Source organism: Lepidochelys kempii, chromosome 3 (assembly GCF_965140285.1).
Source record: "Lepidochelys kempii isolate rLepKem1 chromosome 3, rLepKem1.hap1, whole genome shotgun sequence".
In the NCBI taxonomy this organism is placed as follows: domain Eukaryota; kingdom Metazoa; phylum Chordata; order Testudines; family Cheloniidae; genus Lepidochelys; species Lepidochelys kempii.
In genome coordinates this window covers 27,532,336-27,556,761 of record NC_136382.1, presented here as the reverse complement: position 1 = coordinate 27,556,761, position 24,426 = coordinate 27,532,336, and the positions used below count along the sequence as shown (strand labels likewise).

The window sequence follows — 24,426 nt, the reverse complement described above, 5'->3', positions numbered from 1 at the left end:
TCTGCAGGGTAACATGATTCAGTGTGGGTATGTTCCTCCACTGATTATTAATAGACTAAAGGCTATGCACAAAACGTGTCACCATACTTTCTCTTCAAGAATCAGTCTGCCTATGATTAAATACAATAATTATGAATCATGTCTCCAGTCAGGGAATTTCCACAGTTGGGACACACTACACGTCAGAAGATGATAAAAGTTGGAGTGGCTGTTGTTAGCTACTTATCTAAAGATAAAAGTTGCAGTGCTCTTTAAACATTTGTCTTATGGAATGAAATTTCAAATTTTTTATATGAAGTCTAGAGAAATAAACATGAAAAATGACTGAATATTTACGGGGAAACTGAATTACACTAGCACTTTAAGCCTCAAGTCTCTTTTCATACAAACTGTTATAAGGACACTGATGGTTAAGCTGACCTGTCTATTTTAGGGTGGCTCATTTTAGTTTTTAAGAACTAAGGATGCTAGACAAATGCTTCCAAAACTCGGTTTGCTAAGAACAACTCAACCACCAGAGATAGATTATACCCTCCCTTCAATTCATCAGGACAGTACAGTTATTGTATCATTAGAATAAGTGTCAGCCTTTTTCTATACCAGAGAACTATGGCTTCCTACTAATTCAAAAAATGTCAAAGGCATCAATGACTGCTTCGCCAAAGATGAGATAACCCAAAGAGTATCAGATATTGCAATATGCAGAGGAATAATTACAGTGCTTTTCACATTTACCCTTAGAGTTATGGTAGTTTCTACAACCTTGTAATTTATGCAACTGCAGAGGGACAATATGTGCCCTGGCTAAGAAAATAACTACTCTACACAGGTGACCCTTGAGGAAAGTATAGACGTGCAGGTTTTGAAACCTTAGCAGATTTTCTTCTTTGATGTTGATTAGTAGTCACAGTCTATGTCAATACCATTGGATCAGTAGATTAAAAATGACTGAATGGCAAAAAACTACATTAATGCAGAGTTAAAGTTGTTTGGTGGCATGCCATCCCCCTGCAGAATGATGAGTTAAACAAAACTCAAACTTCTGAAAATCAGGAAATGCAGAGTTAAGGTTGCCCTCTACCAGTAATGCCCTGATTACACCCTGTTAATACACACTGCCAAAACCACAAGTGCTTAATGTTAGGGGGCTTATTCCTTCACTCACTTACTTCCCTGGTCCTTCTCGCATGAACAGAGAGCAACAATACCCGAAGTCCAAAGATGCAAACAATTTGATGTTTATTGGGACGAACTTCCAGCAAGCATGATTCCAGTTTCCTTCCTTAGTGTCCCCCTTCTGTGACGCCACAGAGCCTTACACCTGTGTCCCTGTTCCCATTCCTGCCCTTAGCCAAACATGATTCCAATTTCCTTACCCCCATTTCCTGTTCCCATTTCCCCCTTTAGCAAAACATGATTCCAATTTCCTTACTCCCATTCCCTGTTCCCATCTCCCCCACCCCCTCACTTCCTGATTGACTGCAGACTATATAGTAAAACTTGAGTTCTGCTTAGCTATACCTTAACCAATCATTTTCCTGAAATTTAACTAACCAATCCTAACATATTATAACATGATTACGTAACCAATTATACTCCACCACCTTAATTAGTTTACACCCAGCAATATTAATTATACAGCAGACAGGAACAATCACAGAACCAGACAGAGATTATACAGACAAACAATAGCAAAGTGAAAAGGAGTACTTGTGGCACCTTAGAGACTAACCAATTTATTTGAGCATAAGCTTTCGTGAACTACAGCTGACTTCATCGGATGCATACTGTGGAAAATACAGAAGATGTTTTTATACACACAAACCATGAAAAAATGGGTGTTTATCACTACAAAAGGATACAATTAACTTAGGCTTGAATAGAGCCTGAGAATGGTTGAGTCATTATAAAAAGTAACCTATTTCCCCTTGTTTATCCCCCCCCCCCCCCCACTGTTCCTCAGATGTTCTTGTTAAACCCTAGATTTGTGCTGGAAATGGCCCACCCTGATTATCATACACATTGTAAGGAGCGTGATCACTTTAGATAAGATATTACCAGCAGGAGAGCGGGGGGGGGGGGGGGGGAGGGGAGAGAAAACCTTTTGTAGTGATAAACACCCATTTTTTCATGGTGTGTGTGTATAAAAAACATCTTCTGTATTTTCCACAGTGTGCATCCGATGAAGTGAGCTGTAGCTCACGAAAGCTTATGCTCAAATAAATTGGTTAGTCTCTAAGGTGCCACAAGTACTCCTTTTCTTTTTGCGAATACAGACTAACACAGCTGTTACTCTGAAACCTGTCAATAGCAAAGTGGGAACTATAATGACAAAACAATACAGAAGTGAAGATTTCACATCCCAGTTATTGATAAGTGAGTTCTTGCCAGACAGGATGCTATCAAACTAAGTTTCCTTTTACATTTTCTGGGCACTTCCCTTTCTCTGGAGGTGATAGGCGCTATCAGAACAGGTTATTGTATTCCTAACAGCCCAATAGCACCTTATTTCAATGGGACTAGTTTGGAATGTAAGGATGTGACCGTTCACTTCCCAGCTTATGGCTGCCTCTGCTGCTTAGCCAAAGGGCCTCAGACTGTCACAGTAAGAGAAGGACCTTACACCGGCAGACAGTGATTTTGATTCTTTCTTTCTTTTATACCTCTATAACTAGCCAAGTGATAAGAATACACCTAAATTCTTCGAGTACAGGCCTTTACCAACAGGCCTGAATATCTACATCCTAACACTTAAACGTACAAACTTTTCACCTCCTTTTACCACTCATTCATTCTAATCTACAGGATTCTATCTGACACTATTATAGGACAAAAAAAGGTTGAAATCTTCCTCCTCCCCTCCTCCTTTGAGCAATGCCTTGATAAACACATATGACACTGGCCTGTAAGATTCAGGAGGTTCCAGATCCTGGCATATACACTTAGCCAACTGCCCAGAAAGAATACCACATGTGTACAACTGAAGAATCACTTCACAGCCTTTTAAAACTCTCTTACACTTAAAGCATACCATCTTAACTTCCACTTCACCATCATTAAAGTATTAGTCCTCTCATATTCTAGTTCACTGCTGACAATGTCCTTTGTAATAAAAGCCCTATTTCCTGATACTGACATAACCTACACAATTCTGCAAAGAAATGATGAATACTGCATCCTAAAGGTACATACGCACCTCTTTCCTTTCATCATGTGAGAGGGTGTGAAACACCCATCTCCTCATATCACAATCACAAACACATCTCTACAAAACAGAGCTAATTAGTGCCTCCACTAATCAATCCAGCTACACGTGACACTGACCACACTTTAGCTTGAGTACATGTTGATAATAAATGCTTAGACTGCTCGCATATCCCAGCTCACTACTGACAATAGCCCTAGTAATACCCTGTCCCATGCCCTGCTAATTATATAATGTGTGTAGAGCTTCTGTTTCTCAGAGTTTTTAATTTCAATTTTTAGGCTTATTTTTAGCGTTTTTTCCATTCTATATAGATGTTCAGAAGTCAGAGTTTCAAGGATCTCTTGTATACTGTAATGAGAAGATTTTTTTTTTCAGGTACTTCCCAAAATTCTTGTCTACTTAATTTTTATTACAGGTATAAAAAATGCTCTAGATGATTAGTTTAAGCTTCACATCCTCGTTATTGAACCCCTGGTTGGTGTACTTGTCCCTACTGCGTTTTAACATAGTACTTTTTCATTTAGCACTGTTAGAGCACTCCAGGGAATCTTTAGGTGAAACAGCAGGATCTACACGGACCAGTTAAAGTGCAACATGTGAGTGTGCTTTAGAAATCACACCCCCAAAGTCCACATGACTGCTCTGGATAGACAATCCCTTAGATATAAGCCAAGCAGCAGTGACATTTACCTATACAAACCAACTGCACTGTGAAAGGGATGAAGTCAACATGAATTGAGTAACCATTTCTGGTGTTTATTGGATAAATGCTAATTTCATTTTTCTCATATCGGGGATGTTTTATCAGCATATTAGTTATAACCTAAAATCAGAAGCCCTAAATGTACACAGTTCTGCACTGAAATGATGCATACTAGATCCTGAAGGTTCACATGCAGTCCTTTCTTTTTGCTTTCACACATCAGCAGGCACAAAACTCAGATCGCATATCACACTCACAGCTCCTTAAATCACAAACGCACCTTTACCAAGCAGGAGGAACTATTGCCTTCATCAGTTCTTTTAGGTACACCTAACATGCTGATTGCACCTTGAGTGTATGCAAGTAATTCCCATTGATTACTGCCTATTGCAGGGAAACAGAAGAAAGGCGGCATGGGCAAACAGTTTTGTTTTCCTTTTTGTCCAATAATAGCATTCGATGGAATCCTGTGAGTGAGAGTGAATGGCTTGTAAAGGGAGGTGAAGAGCTTGTACATTTCAGCAACTGTGGGCTTGGCAGAGTAAAGGTATGTGTGTTAATAGAGTGTAACTGCTGAAAGAGGACAGAGTTAAGGTTGCAAAAGCATCCTTAACTCTGCATTTCCTGACTTTCAGAAGTTTGAGCCTTGCTCAACCCAGTGTTCTTCAAGGGGATGATATACCTTAAATTTGAATTAATGTAGGTTTTTTTGCCATTCAATTTCATAGGTTTATTTATTTATTTATTTTTCCCAAACAGAAAAGGATACATTGCTGGTAGGAATTAGCTGTCATTTCGGCAGTTGTAGATATCATGTCCCACAAGCTTGTTACTGAACCAGCTATCCTTCCCTCCCAACACGCACACCTTGCCAGCCATGCCCTTGACCCATTCACTGCATTCCCCCTCCAACCTGGCCCCCTCCCCACTACTGTACCTAGGTGCTCACCGCCCCCACATCACAAGCAGGGAATGGATTTCCAGGAAGACTTTACTTCCTTGTATACAAAATCTCTATTGCTGTCATTACCTCCCTTCTATAACTGACTCATACACAGTGCCTAGAGCGAAGAACAACTATGTTACAGTGGAATGGGGCTCCTGGTCATGTTTCAAAATGGTTGGAGGGTGGAGTTTGTGATAGGGCTGGTGGAAGAACTGAGGCAGGATTTCTGTTCCAAAATACTGAGCGTTTTATGTTTGAGAGAAAGATCCCCTAATCCCTGTCCAGTAGATGTACCCCATCTCCCAGAAACAGTGAGATGTCAGAGCTGGTAATGTTTCTATGCCATATAGTGCACATTGTCTGGTCAGCCCATTTCCAATTTCCTGATTAGTGTTCTTCCAAAACTTAATCGCTTTCATATTGACGCTGTAGAAATTATTCAGACTCTTGGCGAAATCTGAGAAGACAGCTCCTGCACACAAATCTCTGATGTGATCCAAATCTGCTCTCACACATTGTTTTGTGTATCCTAAGAATAAAGCCCAGATCAGCTCCACCCGAGTGAATCATCACAACGTCTAGTAGATCACAACTTCTTAGGTCACTGGTTAAATGCTGCAGTGTGGGCAAAACATGGAATCTCCCAGAATCCACGTGTTGGCAACTCTGGCAGCACACACATTTCTTTTCCTTGGTAGTCAGCTGCAAACGACCACTTTGTGTGTTGGGAAACTCATTAATCTGCTTCAAGATCTGGAAGCAGCCACTTGCCCTGCCTTGGGACCTGTAAAATATATATTTTCTCAAATACTCAGTCCAACACTTGCCTACCACCCACCCTCATTTCCTGCCCGCTCTGCAGCCGCAACTCCTCTACTTGTCTCTGTCCCTTCCCCAAAGTCCTCTGTCTCCAGCTCCTCCCCACCCCACATAACAAAAAAGTTGATTAGACTGGCTGCTGACTATTCTGCTGTGTTCGCAGTAAACCTCCCCTAAAATAAATACACATTGTAACAGAGACAACGTGTAGCAAGCTTTCTGAGTTATTAAATTTCTATTGCACAGGAGTACAAACTTCTGGAGAAGAAACATCAGTGGAGGGGTGTTCACCAGGAACAGCGACATGGGCACATTCCCCCAAACTACCCAGGCAAGCATAAGTTGGCTGCAAAGAAAACAGCTCATTGTGTTTTTCTGTCATGGCACATGTGCACTATAATCCTTCCACAGTGCACATCTACACAAGCTAAGAAGTGAACATTTTCTTAAATATCTTAAATTTATTTTCTTAATTAAAGTTCACAATTTGGGTTCTCCAAATACATAATTAGTGCATGGCACCCATTTCGGTCAAACTTGACTTGCTGCAGCCCTAAACATCTCTCCACCTAATACACCTCCCCCCACCCAGGGAGCATTCACGTGTCCAATTTCCCCTCTCCCCCACCCAGTACTTTAACTATATTCCCCAAAAATAAAATTGCCACCTATGACTCTCAGATTGCTGCAGCCTCCAGTCATTCAGTCCAAAACTTTTTTTCCTTAGGTGGGAACTTGTAATTAACTTATCCGTAGTTATGTTAATTGATGGATGAGTTCACAGACATCAAACTCAAACACATCTGTGATTCATCCAGTCATGAGTATCGCTCAGTTTAACAGTATAAGGCAGCACACAGAAACCATATTTGTAGGGCCTGTAACTCAGGAAATCCTCAAATGACCCCAAATTTGGATCACTAATGCTGACGTGCACTCCAAGAGGCACATCATATTTCAAAGCACTCCAAGTAACCATTTGTATTTTACTGCGCTTACAAGAATCGAACTTTAAAGCATATAAAATGGCGAGAATGGAAACCCTGCAGTCATTTTTCTGTATTGATAAATGGACATAAAAATTACATTTTCCTAAGTACCACTGTCAATTTGGGTCCCCCAAATATTTAGTGGGTGCCATGAACTAACTTGGGTAAAACTTAACAGAGTGAGACCAACATCACATCAATAGTTTGATGTCTAGCTCTTTGTAAAAAAAACCCAACCAACCAACCAACTAAAACCAACCAACCAACCAACCAAACCCCACCCACCTAGAAACATGCAGAAGTAATAAACCATATGAAAGAATGGGGATGCTGAAAAAGGGAACCTGTAATAAGGACAAAACAGAGCTATATGCACAATGAAATGGTTTCCCTTCTGTTTAAAAAAATAACAAGAAGGAAACAAAAATAAAATTTCAAATACTGGCATAGAATCAAGAGAGCTATACCATTTAAACTCACATTATTAGAGATTCTTCTGGAGACTGACTTGAAATTTCCCATCTTGTCTTGTTGGACCTGATCCGTTTTTTGGACTAGCTTGTGCAATAAGGGAATTTGTTTTTCATATATATAATCAAATATACAAAGAACTGTAAGAGTGATTTAAAAAACACAATCCAAACAGAGAAATATGGTTCTGTGAGGTACAGAGGGAATGAGGATGGTTTTGTGGTTAAAGTACAGGACTAGGAATGAGGAGATATGAGACCTATTCCTAGCTCTGCAACAGGACTTTCTGTGATTTACTTTTCCAGTCATTTAAGATACACCTTTTCTATGGATAACCAAATTTTATGCCATAGGAGAGTGTTTTTCACTAATTTTGGGTTCCTCAGGTTTTGGATGGCCAAAAACCTGAAACACCTCCAGGACTTGATTTTTTTAAAAAGCTCTGGGTGACTTCATTGGGAAGTGCAAATGTACCTCTGGAAATCATGCTATGTATCTCAAACTGGGCTCATCTGAAACAACAGAAATTAAAGGATATTTCTGAAAACTGAGGCCTTAACATCTCTGTGTTTCAATTATCACATATGTGAAGCAGGGACAATATTTACTTTCCCAGGATAATGTTAATTCATTAATGTTTATAGAGTAATTTGAGATAGTCACACGGAAGGTGATGTAGAAAGGCAAGTGTTATTCCACCAGAAAATGGGTAAGTTGGCCCTTTTTCCGAAAGTGGAAAGTCTAGTTATCCATGGTAAGGATGTATTTTAAAATAAAACAGAAAGTAACTCAATTAATTGTAAACAAATAATGTTAATTTCTAAAATATATGGTTGGAAGCAAATATTTTTCTTCTTAAAAACCTGATACTATCTGAGTTGCCTTAAAATTGGTTAGGACAATGAAAAAGAATTACAATTCAAAAGACTTTTACATGACAAACAATCATCCGCTAAATTTTTACAAGGAATACAGTTTTCTTATTTTCCTCCTAATTAACAGTAAAATCATCAGAAGCTACTGACAAAAGCAAACATAATTAATGAAACATTAGTCCTTCACACAGATTACATGGTATTTTGTGTGCGTTTTTCTCTCTCCCCCCCCTTACATCCCCCTCCCAAGAAACCTAGAAGTTTTAAGGTGAAGACTGCATGAGTCTAGTATAAACAAACTGATAAAGGCTCATTTTAATTTCAGTTCAGCTGCAGAAAAACAACATGAATTTAATCAAAAAGTTCCTCAAGAGCAATAAAAAAATTACAAAGAATGCTTAAAAGGCAAATAAATTAAACACAGCTAAATCTTTTCACTTAATTACATTATTCACTGAAAATCTTTGATGCCTTCCTTAGCCTAACTTTCCATCCTGTTATATTTGTGCAGCCCTTCGACAGCGAACAGCGGAGAGGCTAACAGAGGGAGTTTGCCTGGGATCTGTCTGAGAGGAAATATGCTAAGTGCTGCATTGGGGGGCTGTGTTGGTGAGTATCTGAGTGTCTGCTGCGGGGATGGGGACAGTTTGTCAATTTGACTGTGTGCTTCATTGTTTGAAAAGCGTGAATTGGGAGTGCTTTGTTCCAGGTGAGCCTTGAGTGGGCCTGACAGTTATAAAAAGCCAGTCAGCTGCGAACCAGGTGAGTGGCGAACAGCGGAGAGGCTAACAGAGGGAGCTCGCCTGGGGAGAGCCCACTGAGGCTTTCATCTTGCAGGCTTCTCTGAGTACTTACTACAACACCTGAGGAAACTCGTAGAAGGAAGGTAATATGGATGGTGAGCTTTCAGCTGTTGTTACCTGCATAGGATGTGTCATGTTTCTCTTTCTTCCACAGGACAGAAGCGACTTTGTCTGTACAAAGTGCAAGCTGGTCTCCATATTGAAAGAGAAGGTTCAAGGTCTGGAGAAACAACTATTGACTCTGCGTTGCATAAGAGAAACTGAAGATTTCCTGGACAGACATCAGGATATGCTTCTACAGACACAACATTCTGAAGATTCAGAGCAGGCAGCGCAGTGGGGACAGAAGGACGGTGGAAAGAGAAGAGTTTCCACCCTAAATTTTGAGAAGTGGACTGAAGAGTCAGGGAGGCAGGTTGACAGTATAGGAAAATGGAAGTATCTGACAGAACTTGACAATTTTGTTAAATACTCTTGGCTTAGCTCAAAATTATGTATCTAGAATTAGGGGAATAACTCTGTGTTCCATCTAAAACTGATCTGTTTCTAAGAAGGTTTGTGTGAGAGAAGTTTGGAGCTGGTTGGTTAGCTAGAAAAATCCAAAGAAACGTGAAAAAAAAGGGGAGAGGAATTTCAAAGAGAACATTTTTAGATGGTTCTGTGCAAAACTTAAGTAAATAGTTTACTAGGAAAATGCACAAAATTCTGTTGTCTTTTGAAACTGTACATAGTAACAACAGTAAATAATATACAACAAATGGAAGAAAAGGGAAGTTGATAGTAATGAATATAAATCAAAAGTTAGGAATTACAGAAAATTGATAAAGGAGGTAAGGAACACAAAGAGAAATCTATGGCCAGCAGAATTAAGAATAATAAAAAGGATTTTTTAAAAATATACTAGGAACAAAAAGAATCCTGACAATAGTATTTGTCCATTACTAGATGGAAATGGTAGAATTATCAGTAACAACACACAAAAAAAGGTAGAAGTGTTCAATAAATATTTCTGTTCTGTATTTGGGGGGAAACAGATGATATAGTCTTATGACATGGTGATGATAACACCCTTTCCATTCCACTAGACATTTTAAAATTAGCAGGTCCAGATAACTTGCATCCAAAAGTTTTAAAAGTGCTGGTTGAGGTTACTGGACTGGATTACTGGTTAATCATCAATTAATGTTGATTTTCAAATGCTATCACCTTCACCAAGGGTAGGGGAACTTGATGGGGCTGACAGTGCCTGGGGTACAGTCCCAGCAGCAAGAGAAGGAGACACTCGCCAAGGGACGATAGGTAGCTCCTCCCACTGGGAGTCTCTAGCACCCATTGGCCTGCTGAGAGAGAAGGGTGCTGACTGGCCAGCATTCCCCAGCTCCCAGGATTAACCCCATGTGGAGCCTCTTCTGGCTCTTTTCCAGCAACCCACCCTACACACATGAACTAGAAATGTCAACCCAGCCTGATAGATGCTGCATGTCTAGCTGATCACCTGTTTAAGGAGTCAGGGACCATTTTTTTGTCCCACGGGACCAGGGAATTTTTATTATTTTTTTTGGTTTTCCTCGCAGCACCTTCAAGCCACAATGGGTTAAACAGGAACATGCTTACTACCTAATTGAGCTACTGGGGTACAGTTGTTTGTTTGTTAGAATTTGAGACCAGTTTCCAGTGCAGTTAAGAGAATAAAATGAACGGTTCCCAGAGGTCAAAGATCTGGGCCTTAGGCTCATGTGATAGGGTGAAATCTTGCGTGCTGAGGTCTCCATCCTTGCTGCTCCCTTTGTCCCTGTTGTGGGAAAAGGCTTCTAGAACTCATACAGCTGAGTTCTGTGTGGGTAGGCTGAAAAGAGCCTAACTGATATTATGGGTTATTTGGTAAGGAGTCCCGTAACCCCTACACTGGAACCGATTAAATGCCTTGTACAGGAGAGTATGGGAGATGGGTGGGTATCACCCTTCCCATGTTAAAGTTCAATTCCATGTACATATCTGTCCTCATTTTACCACCATTCACATCAAAAAGTCTTGGAGCACAGGGAAAATTCCAGAAAAATGGAAGAAAACTAATGTTATGCCAATATTTTAAAAGGGTAAATAGGATGACCCTGGTAATTATTGGCCTGTCATTCTGACATTGATCCCAGGCAAGACAATGGAGCTGCTGAAATGGGACTTGATTAATAAAGAATTAAAGGAGGGTAATATAATTTATGCCAATCAATGTGGGTTTCTGGAAAAGAGATCCTATCCAACTAATTTCATATCTTTTTTTGATGAGATTGCAAGGTTGATTGATAAAGGTAGTAGTATTGCTGTAATATACTTTGACTTCTGTAAGGCATTTCACTTGGTCCTGCATACCATTTTGATTAAAAAACTAAAATGATATAAAATTAACCTGGCACACATTAGATGGATTAAAAATGGCTAACTGATAGGTTTTAAAACTGTAACTGTAAATGGGGAATTGTCATTGAGCGGGTCTGTTTCCAGAAGGGTCCCAAAGGGACTCTTCTTGGCCCCACATTATTTAACATTTTTATCAGTGACCTGGAAGAAAACAAAATCATCAATGATAAAGTTTGCAGATGACACAAAAATTGTGCGAGTTTTAAATAATGAAGAGGAGAGGTCACTGACTCAGAGAGATCTAGATGAGTTGGTAAACTGGGCGCGGGCAAACAATATGCATTTTCATACAGCTAAATGTAAACGTATACATCTGGAAACAAAGAATGTAGGCCATACATGAAGGATGGGGACTCTATCCTGGGAAACAGTGACTCTAAAAAGACTTGTGGGTTATGGTGGATAATAAGCTAAACATAAGCTTCCAGTGTGATATGGTGGCCAAAAGAGCTAATGTAATGTATTTGGCACTGGTGTGACTGTTGCTAGAATACTGTATCCAGTTCTGGTGCTCACAATTCAAGAAGATTGTTGATAAACTGGTGAGAGTTCAGAGAAGAGCCACAAGAATGATTAAAAAACATGCCTTATAGTTATAAAGTCAAAGAGCTCAACGAATTTAGCTTAACAAAGAGAAGGTTAAGAAGCGACTCGATTACAGTCTATAAGTACCTACACGGGGAACAAATATTTCATAATGGGCTCTTCAGTCTAGCAGAGAAAATTATAACATGATCCAATGGCTAGAAGCTGAAGCTAGACAAATTCAGACTGGAAATTAGGTATACACTTTTAATGGTGAGAGTCATTAACCATTGGAACAATTTACAAAGGGTTGTGGTGGATTCTCCATCACTGGCGATTTTTAAATTAAGATCGGATTTTTTTTTTAAAAGATACACTCTAGGAATTATTTTGGGGAAGTTTTATGGTGTGTATTATACTGGAGGTCAGACTAGATCATAGGTTCTCAAACTTCATTGCACCACGACCCCCCCTTCTGATAACAGAGTTACTACATGATCCCTGGGGACAAGGGTGTTGGAGCCCGAACCCTGCCACCCCGTGTGTGAAGAAAGAGCGTTACAGCCCAAGTCCCACTCCCCCAGGTGCGAGGAGAGGTGTCTGTACCCCAAGCCCGAGCCCCGCTGCTCTGGGTGGGGGTGAGCTCGGGCTTTGGGTTCAGTCCTGGGTCCCACCAAGTCTAATGCTGGCCCTGGTGACCCCATCAAAATGGGGTCAAAAACCACTTTGGGGTCCCAACCCACAATTTGAGTATCACTGGACTAGATGATCACAATGGTCCCTTCTGGTCTTAGAATCTATGAATAATTTTTGTACTCACTGTGGGATCTTAATTTTATCATCAAAATGTTAAACAGAGGGATTTTTGTCCTGCATTAAGTTTGTTTTGAGATTTGAATGTTATTTTGGAGCCATCACAGAGGCCAACATAATCTTTCACAGAAGAAGGCAACTTACATTAAGGTTAAAATGGTTCAATGACATTCCCTATCAACTCAGTCATTAAAAATCCAGGGGAACTCCAGTTAAGCTAAATGTTACATCTACATCATCCTCAATTTACACAGTTTACCATCATGCACCCCAAAACAAAACTCAAACTCTTCAGCTTCGCAACATTCTGTTCTTCCAAACCCATTGTATGACCAACCACAATTGAACTGAACTGGAACCAGCCTGGGGGCTGGTTCTATTCAATAACGTCATAAATGATTCGGATAATGGCATAGAGAGTATATGTATAAAGTCAGCAAGATAAATACCAAGCTGGGAGATGTTGCAAGCGCTTTGGAGGACAGAATTAGAATTCAAAGCAATCTTGACAAACTGGAGAAATGGTCTCAAATAAATGCAATGAAATTCAATATATACAAATTCAAAGTACTACACTTAGAAAGGAATAATCCAAAATGGGAAATGACTGCTTAGGAAGGAGTAATGCAGAAAAGGATCTGGCGGTTATAGCAGATCACAAACTAAATATAAGTCAATAATGTAATACTGTTGCAAAAAAGCAAACATCATTCTGGAATGTATTACAGGAGTGTTGTAAGCAAGACACTAGAGTAATTCTTCCACTCTACATAGCACTGATAAGGCCTCAAGTGGAGTACTGGTTCAGTTCTCGGCACCACACTTTGGGAAAGACGTGGACAAACTGAAGAAAGTCCAGGGGAGAGCAACAAAAATGATTTAAAGGTCTAGAAAACATGATCTACGAGGAAAGGAAAAAAATGGGTTTGTTTAATTTGGAGAAGAGAAGACAGAGGGGACGTGATAACAGTCTTCAAGCACATAAAAGGTTGTTACAAGCATAAGGGTGATAAATTGTTCTCCTTAACCACTGAGGACAGGACAAAAAGCAATGAGTTTAAATTGCAGCAAGGAAAATTTAAGTTAAACATTAGGAAAACTTTCCTAACGGTAAGTGTAGTTAAGCATTGAAACAAATTCTCTAGAGAGGTTGTAGAATCTTTGTCATTGGAGGCTTTTAGGAACAGGTTAGACAAATACCTGTCAGGGATGGTCCAGATAATACTTAGTCCTGTCTCAGTTCAGGGTACTGGACTAGATGACCTATCAAGGTACCTTCGAGTCCTACATTTCTATGATTTCTAGGAATTCACAAGTCCAATCCTTAATAAGCCCAAGAAGTTTCAAAACAAAAAAAACCTTAGGAGTTTTCTTTTATCAAGTTTCAGAGTAACAGCCGTGTTAGTCTGTATTCGCAAAAAGAAAAGGAGGACTTGTGGCACCTTAGAGACTAACCAATTTATTTGAGCACAAGCTTTCGTGAGCTACAGCTCACTTCATCGGATGCATGTCTCCTGCTGGTAATAGCTTCTCCAGAGACTAACCAATTTATTTTAGCATAAGCTTACGTGAGCTACAGCTCACTTCAGCGGATGCATGTCTCCTGCTGGTAATAGCTTATCCAAAGCGCTTTGGATAAGCTATTACCAGCAGGAGACATGCATCCGATGAAGTGAGCTGTAGCTCACGAAAGCTTATGCTCAAATAAATTGGTTAGTCTCTGGATAAGCTATTACCAGCAGGAGACATGCATCCGATGAAGTGAGCTGTAGCTCACGAAAGCTTATGCTCAAATAAATTGGTTAGTCTCTAAGGTGCCACAAGTACTCCTTTTCTTTTATCAAGTTACACTTATTGAGTTCCTTAACTTGGCAGTCCTTGCAGACAGCAAGGATTTTTTTTTATAATTACACTTTTTTCCCCACTGAACCTTGAAATGCACAGGAGTCACAGAAAATGTTGTGGTTAGTAAGTTTCGATTTGTGATATGCACTAGCTTGAATGTTAATGTGCTGGTGCATGACTGAGACACATCCAATTTCACTCACTTCAATGACACCAATGTCATCAGGCTGAAAAGATGCCAGGCAACAACCTTTCTTTAAAATGCTCACTATGTTTAGAGAGAAGCTATTTATACAGTTGTAACCCTCTTCTGTACTTAGGTCGATATGCAGCATACTATCTTGCACAAGGATGCACTTCACAGCTTTTGCACCTGTCTTTTTACATATCACAAAGTAGGGACATATGGGCCCAGATTTTCTGATGTGAGCACTAAAATTGCCTTTTCTTCCCTCCTGCCAAATGGGAAGCAGAAGTAACAGACAGGATGATCTCTGAGAAGGAAATACCCCAAACCATTGAGGCTCCTTTCCCAAATCAGCCAACACTAGCTTTAGCCAGGTTTACAGGGGTAAATCAAGGCCTTTTAGTTCCCGGGTACTGAACAGACTCATCTGGAGAACTGCGTTCATTAGCTTCGACTCTCCCTTTTGCTTAGGGACAGCAGCCAGGAGAAGCATTCACAGCCTCGAACACCATTTACAGACCTCTGAAACTTGGTCACTGGTGGTTGTTTCCTGATCATCCCATTACTCACCTACCCCTATGTCAGGATTCCTTCTCCACTCTGAACTCTAGGATACAGATGTGGGGACCCGCATGAAAGACCCCCTAAGATTATTTCTTCCAGTTTAGGTCAAAAACGTCCCCAAGGCACAAAGTTTTTCCCCTTGGATTAGGTAAAATGCTGCCACCACCAAGTGATTTAACAAACCATCAGGGAAAGGACCACTTGGAGTTCCTATTTCCCCAAAATATCCTCCCAAGTCCTTACAGCCCCTTTCCTGGGGAGGCTTGAGAATAAACAAGATGAGCACAGACCAACCTTGGATTTTTAAGACCCAAAAAACCCAGTCAGATTCTTAAAAATCAGGACTTGATTAGAAGAACAAAAAAAGATAAGAGAACAACTCTGTAAGATCAGAATGGAAGATAATGTTACAGGCAGTCAGATTCAAAACATAGAGAATCACTCTAGGCAAAACCTTAAGTTACAAAAAGACACAAAAACAGGAATACACATTTCCTCCAGCACAGCGAATTTTACAAGTCAAAACAAAGAAAACCTAATGCATTTTCTAGCTAGATTACTTACTAACTTTACAGGAGTTGGAGGGATTGCATCCTTGATCTGTTCCCGGCAAAGGTATCACACAGAGAGACAAAAGCCTCCCTCCCCCTTCCAGATTTGAAAGTATCTTGTCCCCTCATTGGTCATTTTGGGTCAGGAACCAGCCAGGTTACCTGAGCTTCTTAACTCTTTACAGGTAAAAGGTCTTTGCCTCTAGCCAGGAGGGATTTTGTAGCACTGTATACAGAAAGGTGGTTTCCCTTCCCTTTATATTTATGCACCCTACAATTTATCAGCTACCCAACTTTATTGTTTGAACACATTATGTTTTTCACCTTTTTATTCTTCTCCTTTCTCCCTCCCTCCCTATCAGTTTCCTTCTTCCTTTACTCAATTTCTTTCTTACAACAGTCCGTTTCTACTCCCTACAAATAAATGATAAAGTGTAATAATGTATGCCCTTCAAAAAAAGGTAACTGCTCACCCAACTACTCATTGTGCATTCAACTCAAGGTCCCTCCATTCAGATTAGGACTCTGAGGACAATTACTTTTCAATTCCGTAAAATCAAACAGATCAAAGCTACATAAAAGACAAAAAATAAATCTTGAAAGCCTAAATTTTCAAAAGTAACTAATAATATGGGATATCTGACTAGATGTAACCAGAGGGTCTGATTTTCACAAAGTGATGAACACCCATCCACCATCAGGAAATAAGGCTCCTTTAAAGCTGGACACCCCAAAATTGTGAAACCTAAAATCAGTCATTTTGAAAACACAGGCCTTAATTTGGCACCTAAAGGTTCTGCAGTTCCAGCATGAAAGAGCTCCCAGGTCCACACAGCCCAATCCATATGTAAAACATCCCTATAACACAGGAAATTCCTCCTTTTGGACCCCACAACCTACTCCCAACATCCACTCTACATAAGGGAACTTTCCATTCTCTCTTTATTTAACAAAGGCACAATTCATTGTAATCACTCCAAAGACACACAGCAGGTGTATATAGTGGGTATATCTTATGAGCACATTTCCAAAAACTGGACCCATGGCATAAGAGCAAATTTACGAAAAAAGGTTAAGTCCATGCTCAGTCTCCTGGAACCCTGTATACCACAATGAATTCTATAGGCATGGAATTATAAACCACTAAATATAAACATCAACCCAAACTTCTCTAATATCTGCTACTTCTTCAGGCCCTGAAGAATTCCAAGCATCCTGGAACACAAAGAAATAAGAAAGATTTTTATTTTTAATAATTGTAGAAATTTAACTTACCTTAATGCAAATACAATTTTATTTATTGCGCATTGTACTATATCTCTGGAGGAGAGTTCCAGATCTCCAACCGCCACTTCCAACAACTGCTGTATCATGTCTAGAGGCTGACCATCTATACACATAGCTACTGCCTGGTCATGGATTTTTTCCTTCTCTGATCTGGATAAATCATATAAGTGGCCATACTTCTGTAGCATTTCCTGAAAACAGACATTTTAAAACTCATGAGATAGGGTGATCTTTACTTACAGATATGTATGGCTCAGTACCTCAATATTTACCGTGGAACAGAAAAGACTGGCTAAAGGAAATTTCTGAAGACCTTCAAAGAACAAGTCAACAAAACCAAAATGTACCATAATAAAATATGGCAGAAGTCATTATTTCCACCATTATAGCTCATGGTAACATTTAAAACAAATAACTGATTAGTAACCAGGCTTCCTTATAATTCAAAATACTTTTTATGAGTATCATCGATAATGTCACATTTATGTAGAGGAACTTTACTAGCAACAGCAACTTATTTTTTCAAGTGTGCTTTATTTTACAAGCAAAAATATATGCAAAACTAAACACTTTATTGCATTGTGGAAAACTGAAGATTTCGTAAAAAGTATAAACATTTTCATCTGACTCATGCTCCTCAAAAAAATGCTGACCTGCTGCATATTACTTTATAAAAATGGTGGGCGGGAACATTTTCCCTGAACACAGTGATATATGTATGAAAGATAAAGCTGTCCAGTGAATTAATTTTTTTTCCAGGGACATACCTGTAATAGTACAGTAGCTCAATAAAGCTTACCAATTAACTGATACAGAACTGTCTCACTGAATTGTATATCAATACAAACTCTGAAACCTTGCATAAGTTCCACCTATGAACTTTAAATTGAACCCCCACCCTGACCTTTTGTTCCAGCAAAAGAGAACTGATCCTTTTGTATTAAATTATTACAATTTATGTTTAAACATAGTCAAGTCTCAGAGTTAATCAATGATCTACAAAAAGAATAAGAAGGCATATTCAGCAATTTAGAAATCCCATCAAGTGCAAACCTCTAACATCATTTGTAGTAACTTGAAAGTGAATAGAGATAGAAGGCAAATATATGCTGCTGCTAGAATATACTTGATTTTGTTTGTTATGTGTAATTTCTCATTACCTGGTCACTGTTTTTCAGAGAAGTGATAAACCTATGATTGAGTGTTTCCAGATGAGCAAGAGACTGCTGGAGATGATTCAGCACTTTCTCATAAGTGACAGGTGTGCTTCCAGTACCGTCCATACCATCATCAGAATTCTTTTTTCTTGATTTCTCAATGATTTGTTGCATTGCTTTAGTAGCCTTATTAGTCATCTCTAGCCGGGCATCTACTGACAGCTGAAAAAGCGATTATGCTTATTTGATCATTATCATTATTATTCATTCATTATTATTTGTATTACAATATTGCTTTGAGTCCACAACCAGGATCATGACTCTATTGCATTAAGCACTGTATAAACACATGGTAATACACAGTCCTTGCCCCAAAGAGTTAACTAAAACATTAAGTGAAACACTAAATGGCAACATTCTTATTTCTCTAACCAAGTCATTTATTTGAAAACCACCACGTTCTGTATATTTCCCTGCATTTTTCTTATGAACCAGAAGCAGCAAGAATAACAGCTGAAAAAAAGAAAAAAACACATAGTGTTCTTTTATCCCCTAACTTCTGGGCTGAACGTTCCATAGAATGGAACTTTGAAAGTCTCCATTTTTAAAATGTTGTTTCACACAAAATATTTATTAGGATATACTTAGGGACAAGTTTGAAGTCCAAATTTTAATTCATGTGTTTTAAATTGCCTGTCAAATTTCTTTGAAGTTGTCAATAGTCCAGCTTTTGAGTTAAGCTATTTTGATTTATATTAGGTCACTGTTTAAATCTATACTTAACTTAGAACAATGGGAGGTCTACAAATTTACATATTTCTAGCTTATCCATCATAAGCCACATTTGAGTCCAACCATCCATGCATTCATTGTAACTTTTTATATTCAGCTGATCAGATGCTGATGTAGACAAACAGAACGCCATTTTTTCTAATCAAGGATGTACTATAGCTTACACTAACTTTAGTCCATTTGCTAGAGGCATTGATTGCAACTACAGACATTATTTAAAGAAGGTGCAAGCTTAACTAGAAAGGTTATAGATAAGTGAGTTCTATTCTATCAAATGCTTGAGTCATATAAGCAGCACTAGTAAACAAGCTATTCTTACTTTGAGAGATCTTATAATCCTAACAATGCTTATATCAACAACATATACTTCCTTCAGATTATTTTATATTTATTAACACACATCAAGCAGTCTAAATAAATTAAACTAAAATTTAAGTGTTCAAAAACGGTCTCCTTGAACTAAGTTAAACAGTAGACTCAAATGAGGAATTTTTTCCCCTAGAAAGTACTTTTATTCTTGGACTTCCATGTAGAGATTTGTACATACTATACATTGATAAAAGACTGTTCTCAGCTAGACATGTATTTTTAAAGACGTTAGTGTGATAAGGTGTTTCTCTCTCTCAGTTGCTCTAGTGCCTATGGTCCTGGGTTGGCAGGTGATGGCAACAGATTTCAGGGCTGCGAAGGAACCACAGATTTTGAGCTCCTTTTACAAGGTGTGCATACCCCATACTAGCCAGGAAACGGTTAATCCCACACTATGGGTGGAGGAAGTCCTGATCCTCAGACTGTGCTGGTCATGCTCCAGCTACTGTAATATAAAGAAGAGTAGCCCAGCTCAGTCTGGGCTGACTGCCTAAGAGGAAGGACACTTGGTGGAGGCTTCAGCCCAAGAGTTGTTACAGTCCTTGCCTGCGGGAGCCAGACATCCCAAGACACAGAGCAGAGACCTGTTGCCTACAACTGACTGGCCTGAGTTGGAATCCTAGGGAGTTACCTGCGCCGAAGAGCCCGGAGACCCTGGCATCCTACAGACTGCAGCTTCAGGAAGCCCGGTAGGAAGTGCAGGGAGCTGGAGGGAATACTATCTTCCACCCATGTAAGGTCAGCATGTTGTGGTTGGATTCCCTGCTGACCCAGTGGTGGACCACTCTGCCACTGCTGGGGCCTTGGGTTGGGACTCGGTGGAGTCGGGTGAGTCTGGGCCCTCCTACGCCAGCCATCACCCCCTTTGGTGACAGCCTCCAGATCTGGCCATTATGCCATGCTGCCCTGCACTCAAGGGACACTCTATTGACTCTGTCAGCTACGCCATGCTGCCCTGTACACAAGGGATGCTGTATTGACTCTGGCCATTAGGATGTGCTTCCCTGCACTCAAGGACCTCTCTATTGACTCTGTCCGCGAGGCCATGCTGCCCTGCATGTGAGGACCAGTCTATTGACTCTGGCTGCTAGGCCATGCTATCCTGCGCTCGAGGGCTGATGCATTTACCCCAGCCACTAGGCCACATTGCCCTGTGCTCATGGGCAGCCATATTGTCTCGAGCCATTAGGCCTTTCAGCCCAGAACCCGAGGGCCACCACTCTGACTCTGGAATTGGGCCACACTATGGTGAGGCCCAGCCCAGTCTCAAAGACTGTATCTGTGGTATCAGCGCAACCCTACTCCACCCGAAGGGAGACGGGGTGTGCATACACCTTAGCTCCCCCAAAGCTAAGATCTACAGGGAAAGGAAATGGGCAGAAATACTCTTAGCAAAGACAGTCTCTCAAGAAGAGTAGCTAAGATACAGTCAGTTCACTGAGCCCCCTTATCTGTTTCCCAACATCGGAGTCGCCATCTCCCAGACCTGGATTCAAAGATTCAAATAGGATCTCAAAGTAATGTACTTGAACTTTTTTTCCCTCCTTTCTCCTATTTAAAAACCACAATTAAGATTTTACCATAAAGGCTTTTTAAGTTTGGGATGAGACCAATATTTTAAATGTACTTAACACTGTAGGATTAACTAGTTTTACAAAGCTTATGTTGTTAGCATGCTTTAAGAAAATTACCAAAATAGTGACTAAAGGGCAACAGGTGAATATAATTTCAAGTTTCAAAGTCCTGACACACAGGAGGTACGAAACAAAGATTGGGTCTACATGCCCAGATCTTGAATAGAAAAGCGGTTGATAGAGGGGTACTGAGAGAATAATAGATATGTTTGTAAGAATGGCAGTAACTTGTGGAGAACTCCAGAAGGACTTTGCATGAGAAAGTGGAAGGGAATTCCCTTGAGGGAAACAGGAAAGTTTAGACAGGTTTACTCTTAGCAGTACAAACCAAAATCCCATAATCATTTGTATCTGAACCAAAGTGCTCTGTATCTGTATGCTAGATGCTTTGAACTTACGTTGCACTTTTGTGTGTTACCAAATGATGGATTGTATGTAATTTCTTTACTCTAACCTATTGGCCTTTAGGAAATGTGTCCAGATGTCCAGAAAGGGACTACTTGTGATTGATTAGAGATACTTGTTATTACAGATGTCTTCTGTGACTGATGGCATAATGATTATTGAAAAATGTGTTTAGCTCATCAGGATCTGCTTGTTGCCACAGGTGTTTTGTGATATAATGACTTGATTATAGATGTATTTAGCTTATTGATCACATAAATTGAAATACCATGGGCAAGAAACCCCACAAGCAAGTAAATTATGGGAATGGAATTTCTTTGTATATAAGAACAGTATATACAGAGGTGAACTTCTGAAAGGTAGTTGACAGGGAATCAAGCTGCAGGTCCATTTTCCCAGATCATTTCGATACTGTATAATGTTCCTTTCTGTATTCTGTAGTGTGCTGATTAATCTTTGATTAATATCGTTTACGCCTGGTTATATGACTTTTTTTAAACAACAGAACTGAACCTTTATATAACATGAACCCCAATTTTCTTTCTGCAAATAGTAAGGTCCACCAATTTGGCAAGTTGTCTGAAGGTCCATCGTGGGAACTATTGACTTTATGCTCATGAGAGAAAGGCAGGTCTTGCAGCTAAAGCAATGAACTAGGACTCAGGAAATGTGATTTCATTTCCTTGCTCTGCCACAGATTCCCTGTCTGATGACATCATTTAATATCTGTGCCTCAGGAAAAGGGTTACTTTAATTTTCTCTCTTTGGAATGCATGCGCTTCAGGCAGGCACTTGTCTCTTGCAACTTGTTTGTACAGCGCCTAGCACAATGGGGCTCCACTCTCGGTTGGGGCTTCTTAGGTGATACCATAATGTCATCATCATCATCATCATCAATAATGGGAGGAACAATTTAAACTTATGCATATTCACACACTCTGAATTAGCTGCAATCTGTCAGGAACATTCTAGATGTAACTACAAAATAGCTTGATATACGCACTGATTTTGAACACAGAAAAATTATTATTGTTCCAATGGGAAATAGTGCAAATACAAGTTAAAGCCACTTTCTGCTGCTTTTGAATAGAAGTCTGTTGATTCACTTTAGAAACAATATTTCTGATGGTTAGACCAGTTATTTTACAGTTATTTGTACAGTCCGTTTCATATTTTGCATAACCAGGGCAATACTTGCAAGATTTAGATGATGTAGAGGTGCATTCTTTAAATATAAAACCCTGACACTGGAGATACTTGGAGAAAAAAAAGTACCCGTTTTTGTCTTTCAGACCTGCATTTCTATAGTGGTAATCATTTAAAAAGAAATATTGGTTTTATCACAACTTATTGTGGTGTTTTCCTGTACCTAGAATGAAGTGTCGGAATGAGAAGTTTTACTCAGTTGATTCCTGTTGTCTTTCATTGATAACTGCAGTAGAACCAATATTGCAAGAATCTTATTTTTTTTAAAGGAAAGGTAACAGATAACATTCTGTATAAAAAAGTTAAATTCATCTTTAGAGTTTGAATAAGGTCCATTTAGTTTTACTATCACAGGGGACAGAGGTTGCAAAGTCAATGGTGTCCTATTATCAGTGTTAAAACTTGTGCACCATAAAACTCTTTAATGCTAGATATGGAGGTTACCTTGGTTTTTCAGGGCTATTGCTCTGAACTACAGGAAATGCTCCAATGGGCACTTTGAAAACTGAATTTACTAACACATCCTCTCTCTCTCTCCCTCCCTCCCTCTTTTTTTTTTTTTTTTTTTTGAGTGCTAAAGGATTAAAGAGAATTAACTTGTTTAATTTGCTAATTGATATTTTACTATAAAACTCCACAAAGTCAAATAATTTTGTGAACTGTTCCATTGCTGTGAAAAGTAAAGAAATATTGTAGTCAACTAAGAAAATAAGGTTTTAATACAATGTTAGTATAAGCATGAGACCAGTGGCAATCAAGATTTTTTATACCAAATCATATTAAATTGGCTCAACAACTTTGAAGAGTTGTATATTTATTTCCTAAAACTAAAAAGACAATGGAAAAGATTAAACCAACATCATATCTTCTTCTTTACCCTTTTAGTGCATTATGATGTCCAAACTATGGTTACAAAGATGCAGAAAGCAGAATTATGCATACACTCTACCTTGCTTTATTAATTTCTGGAGAGGTATCCAAATGTTTTGTATGTTTAGAAGTCATGAAACCATATGCATATATAGATTGGATCATTAAAAAGAGTACTGGGCTATCCAATGCCATTTTAATTTTGTTTTCATCTTTGCACAGTGATAAAATGCGGCACTACTAATATATTATGATTTTCTTCTTATTTCATTCAAAATGTGAGTGGCTATCTTCTTTATTTCTAGTCAGTTTCAGTAATGAGATTTGCTATCATGCACAGTGCTTTAGAATAGCTTGGGGGCTACTTCCATCTTAGTTTGCATGGAAGGAAAATAAAGAATATTTTTAAAAGCTTCTTTTATGAATATAAAACTGTTTAATTTTATAGCCAATAATCTGCAATGAAAAAAGAATCCTAAAAGCCTGTTTCATTTCATTTATAAACCATGGAACATCATACATAATTTTAGCTCTAGAGATTTAATTCCTCGAGGGAAATTTCACATTTATTTTGAAATGTACATTTATATTAAAGGCAAATTCCTGGCAGAATATGTAAATTTATTTACTACGAAAAAGTGTATTTCCTACTAATAACATTAACCTGTACATGAAACCCTGACTCCACAACTTTACTATCATTGAACAGTATGCAGCACTGCAGATAGGCAGAGCTAAGGCTATTTCTGGTATATGGTCCTGATTCAGGAAAGCAGTTAAATATGTAGTTAAGTGCTTTTCTAAATATGAATGGACTCAAACATGTGCTGACATGGTTTTCTGAATTGGGAACTAAGCTACTACTCATTGGAAGGTAGGGTGGTAGAACTGGGTCCAAAGTCAGTAAAAGATCTCAAAGGGGATTCTTTTTGGAATACCATTTAACACAAATGCAATATATATTCTAAAAAATAAATGATAAAATGAAACAT

The 24,426-nt window shown here is 39.1% G+C and overlaps 1 protein-coding gene across 4 annotated transcripts in view; it reads right to left on the bottom strand.

Moving 5' to 3' along the window:
• The window catches only part of NBAS (NBAS subunit of NRZ tethering complex), a 406,503-nt gene that overhangs the window by 89,784 nt on the left and 292,293 nt on the right, over nucleotides 1–24,426 (bottom strand). For 3 of the 4 annotated variants that reach the window (XR_012157919.2, XM_073335981.2, XM_073335984.2), the window contains exons 45-46: nucleotides 18,162–18,380; nucleotides 16,990–17,192 (exon numbers count right to left, since the gene is read on the bottom strand). Coding sequence is in view for 3 of the 4 variants with exons in the window: in XM_073335981.2 (XP_073192082.2) it covers nucleotides 16,990–17,192; nucleotides 18,162–18,380 (422 nt within the window). In the remaining variant the exon portion in view is untranslated. The remainder of the gene's footprint in view (nucleotides 1–16,989; nucleotides 17,193–18,161; nucleotides 18,381–24,426) is intronic. The other variant, XM_073335983.2, reaches the window with a different exon arrangement.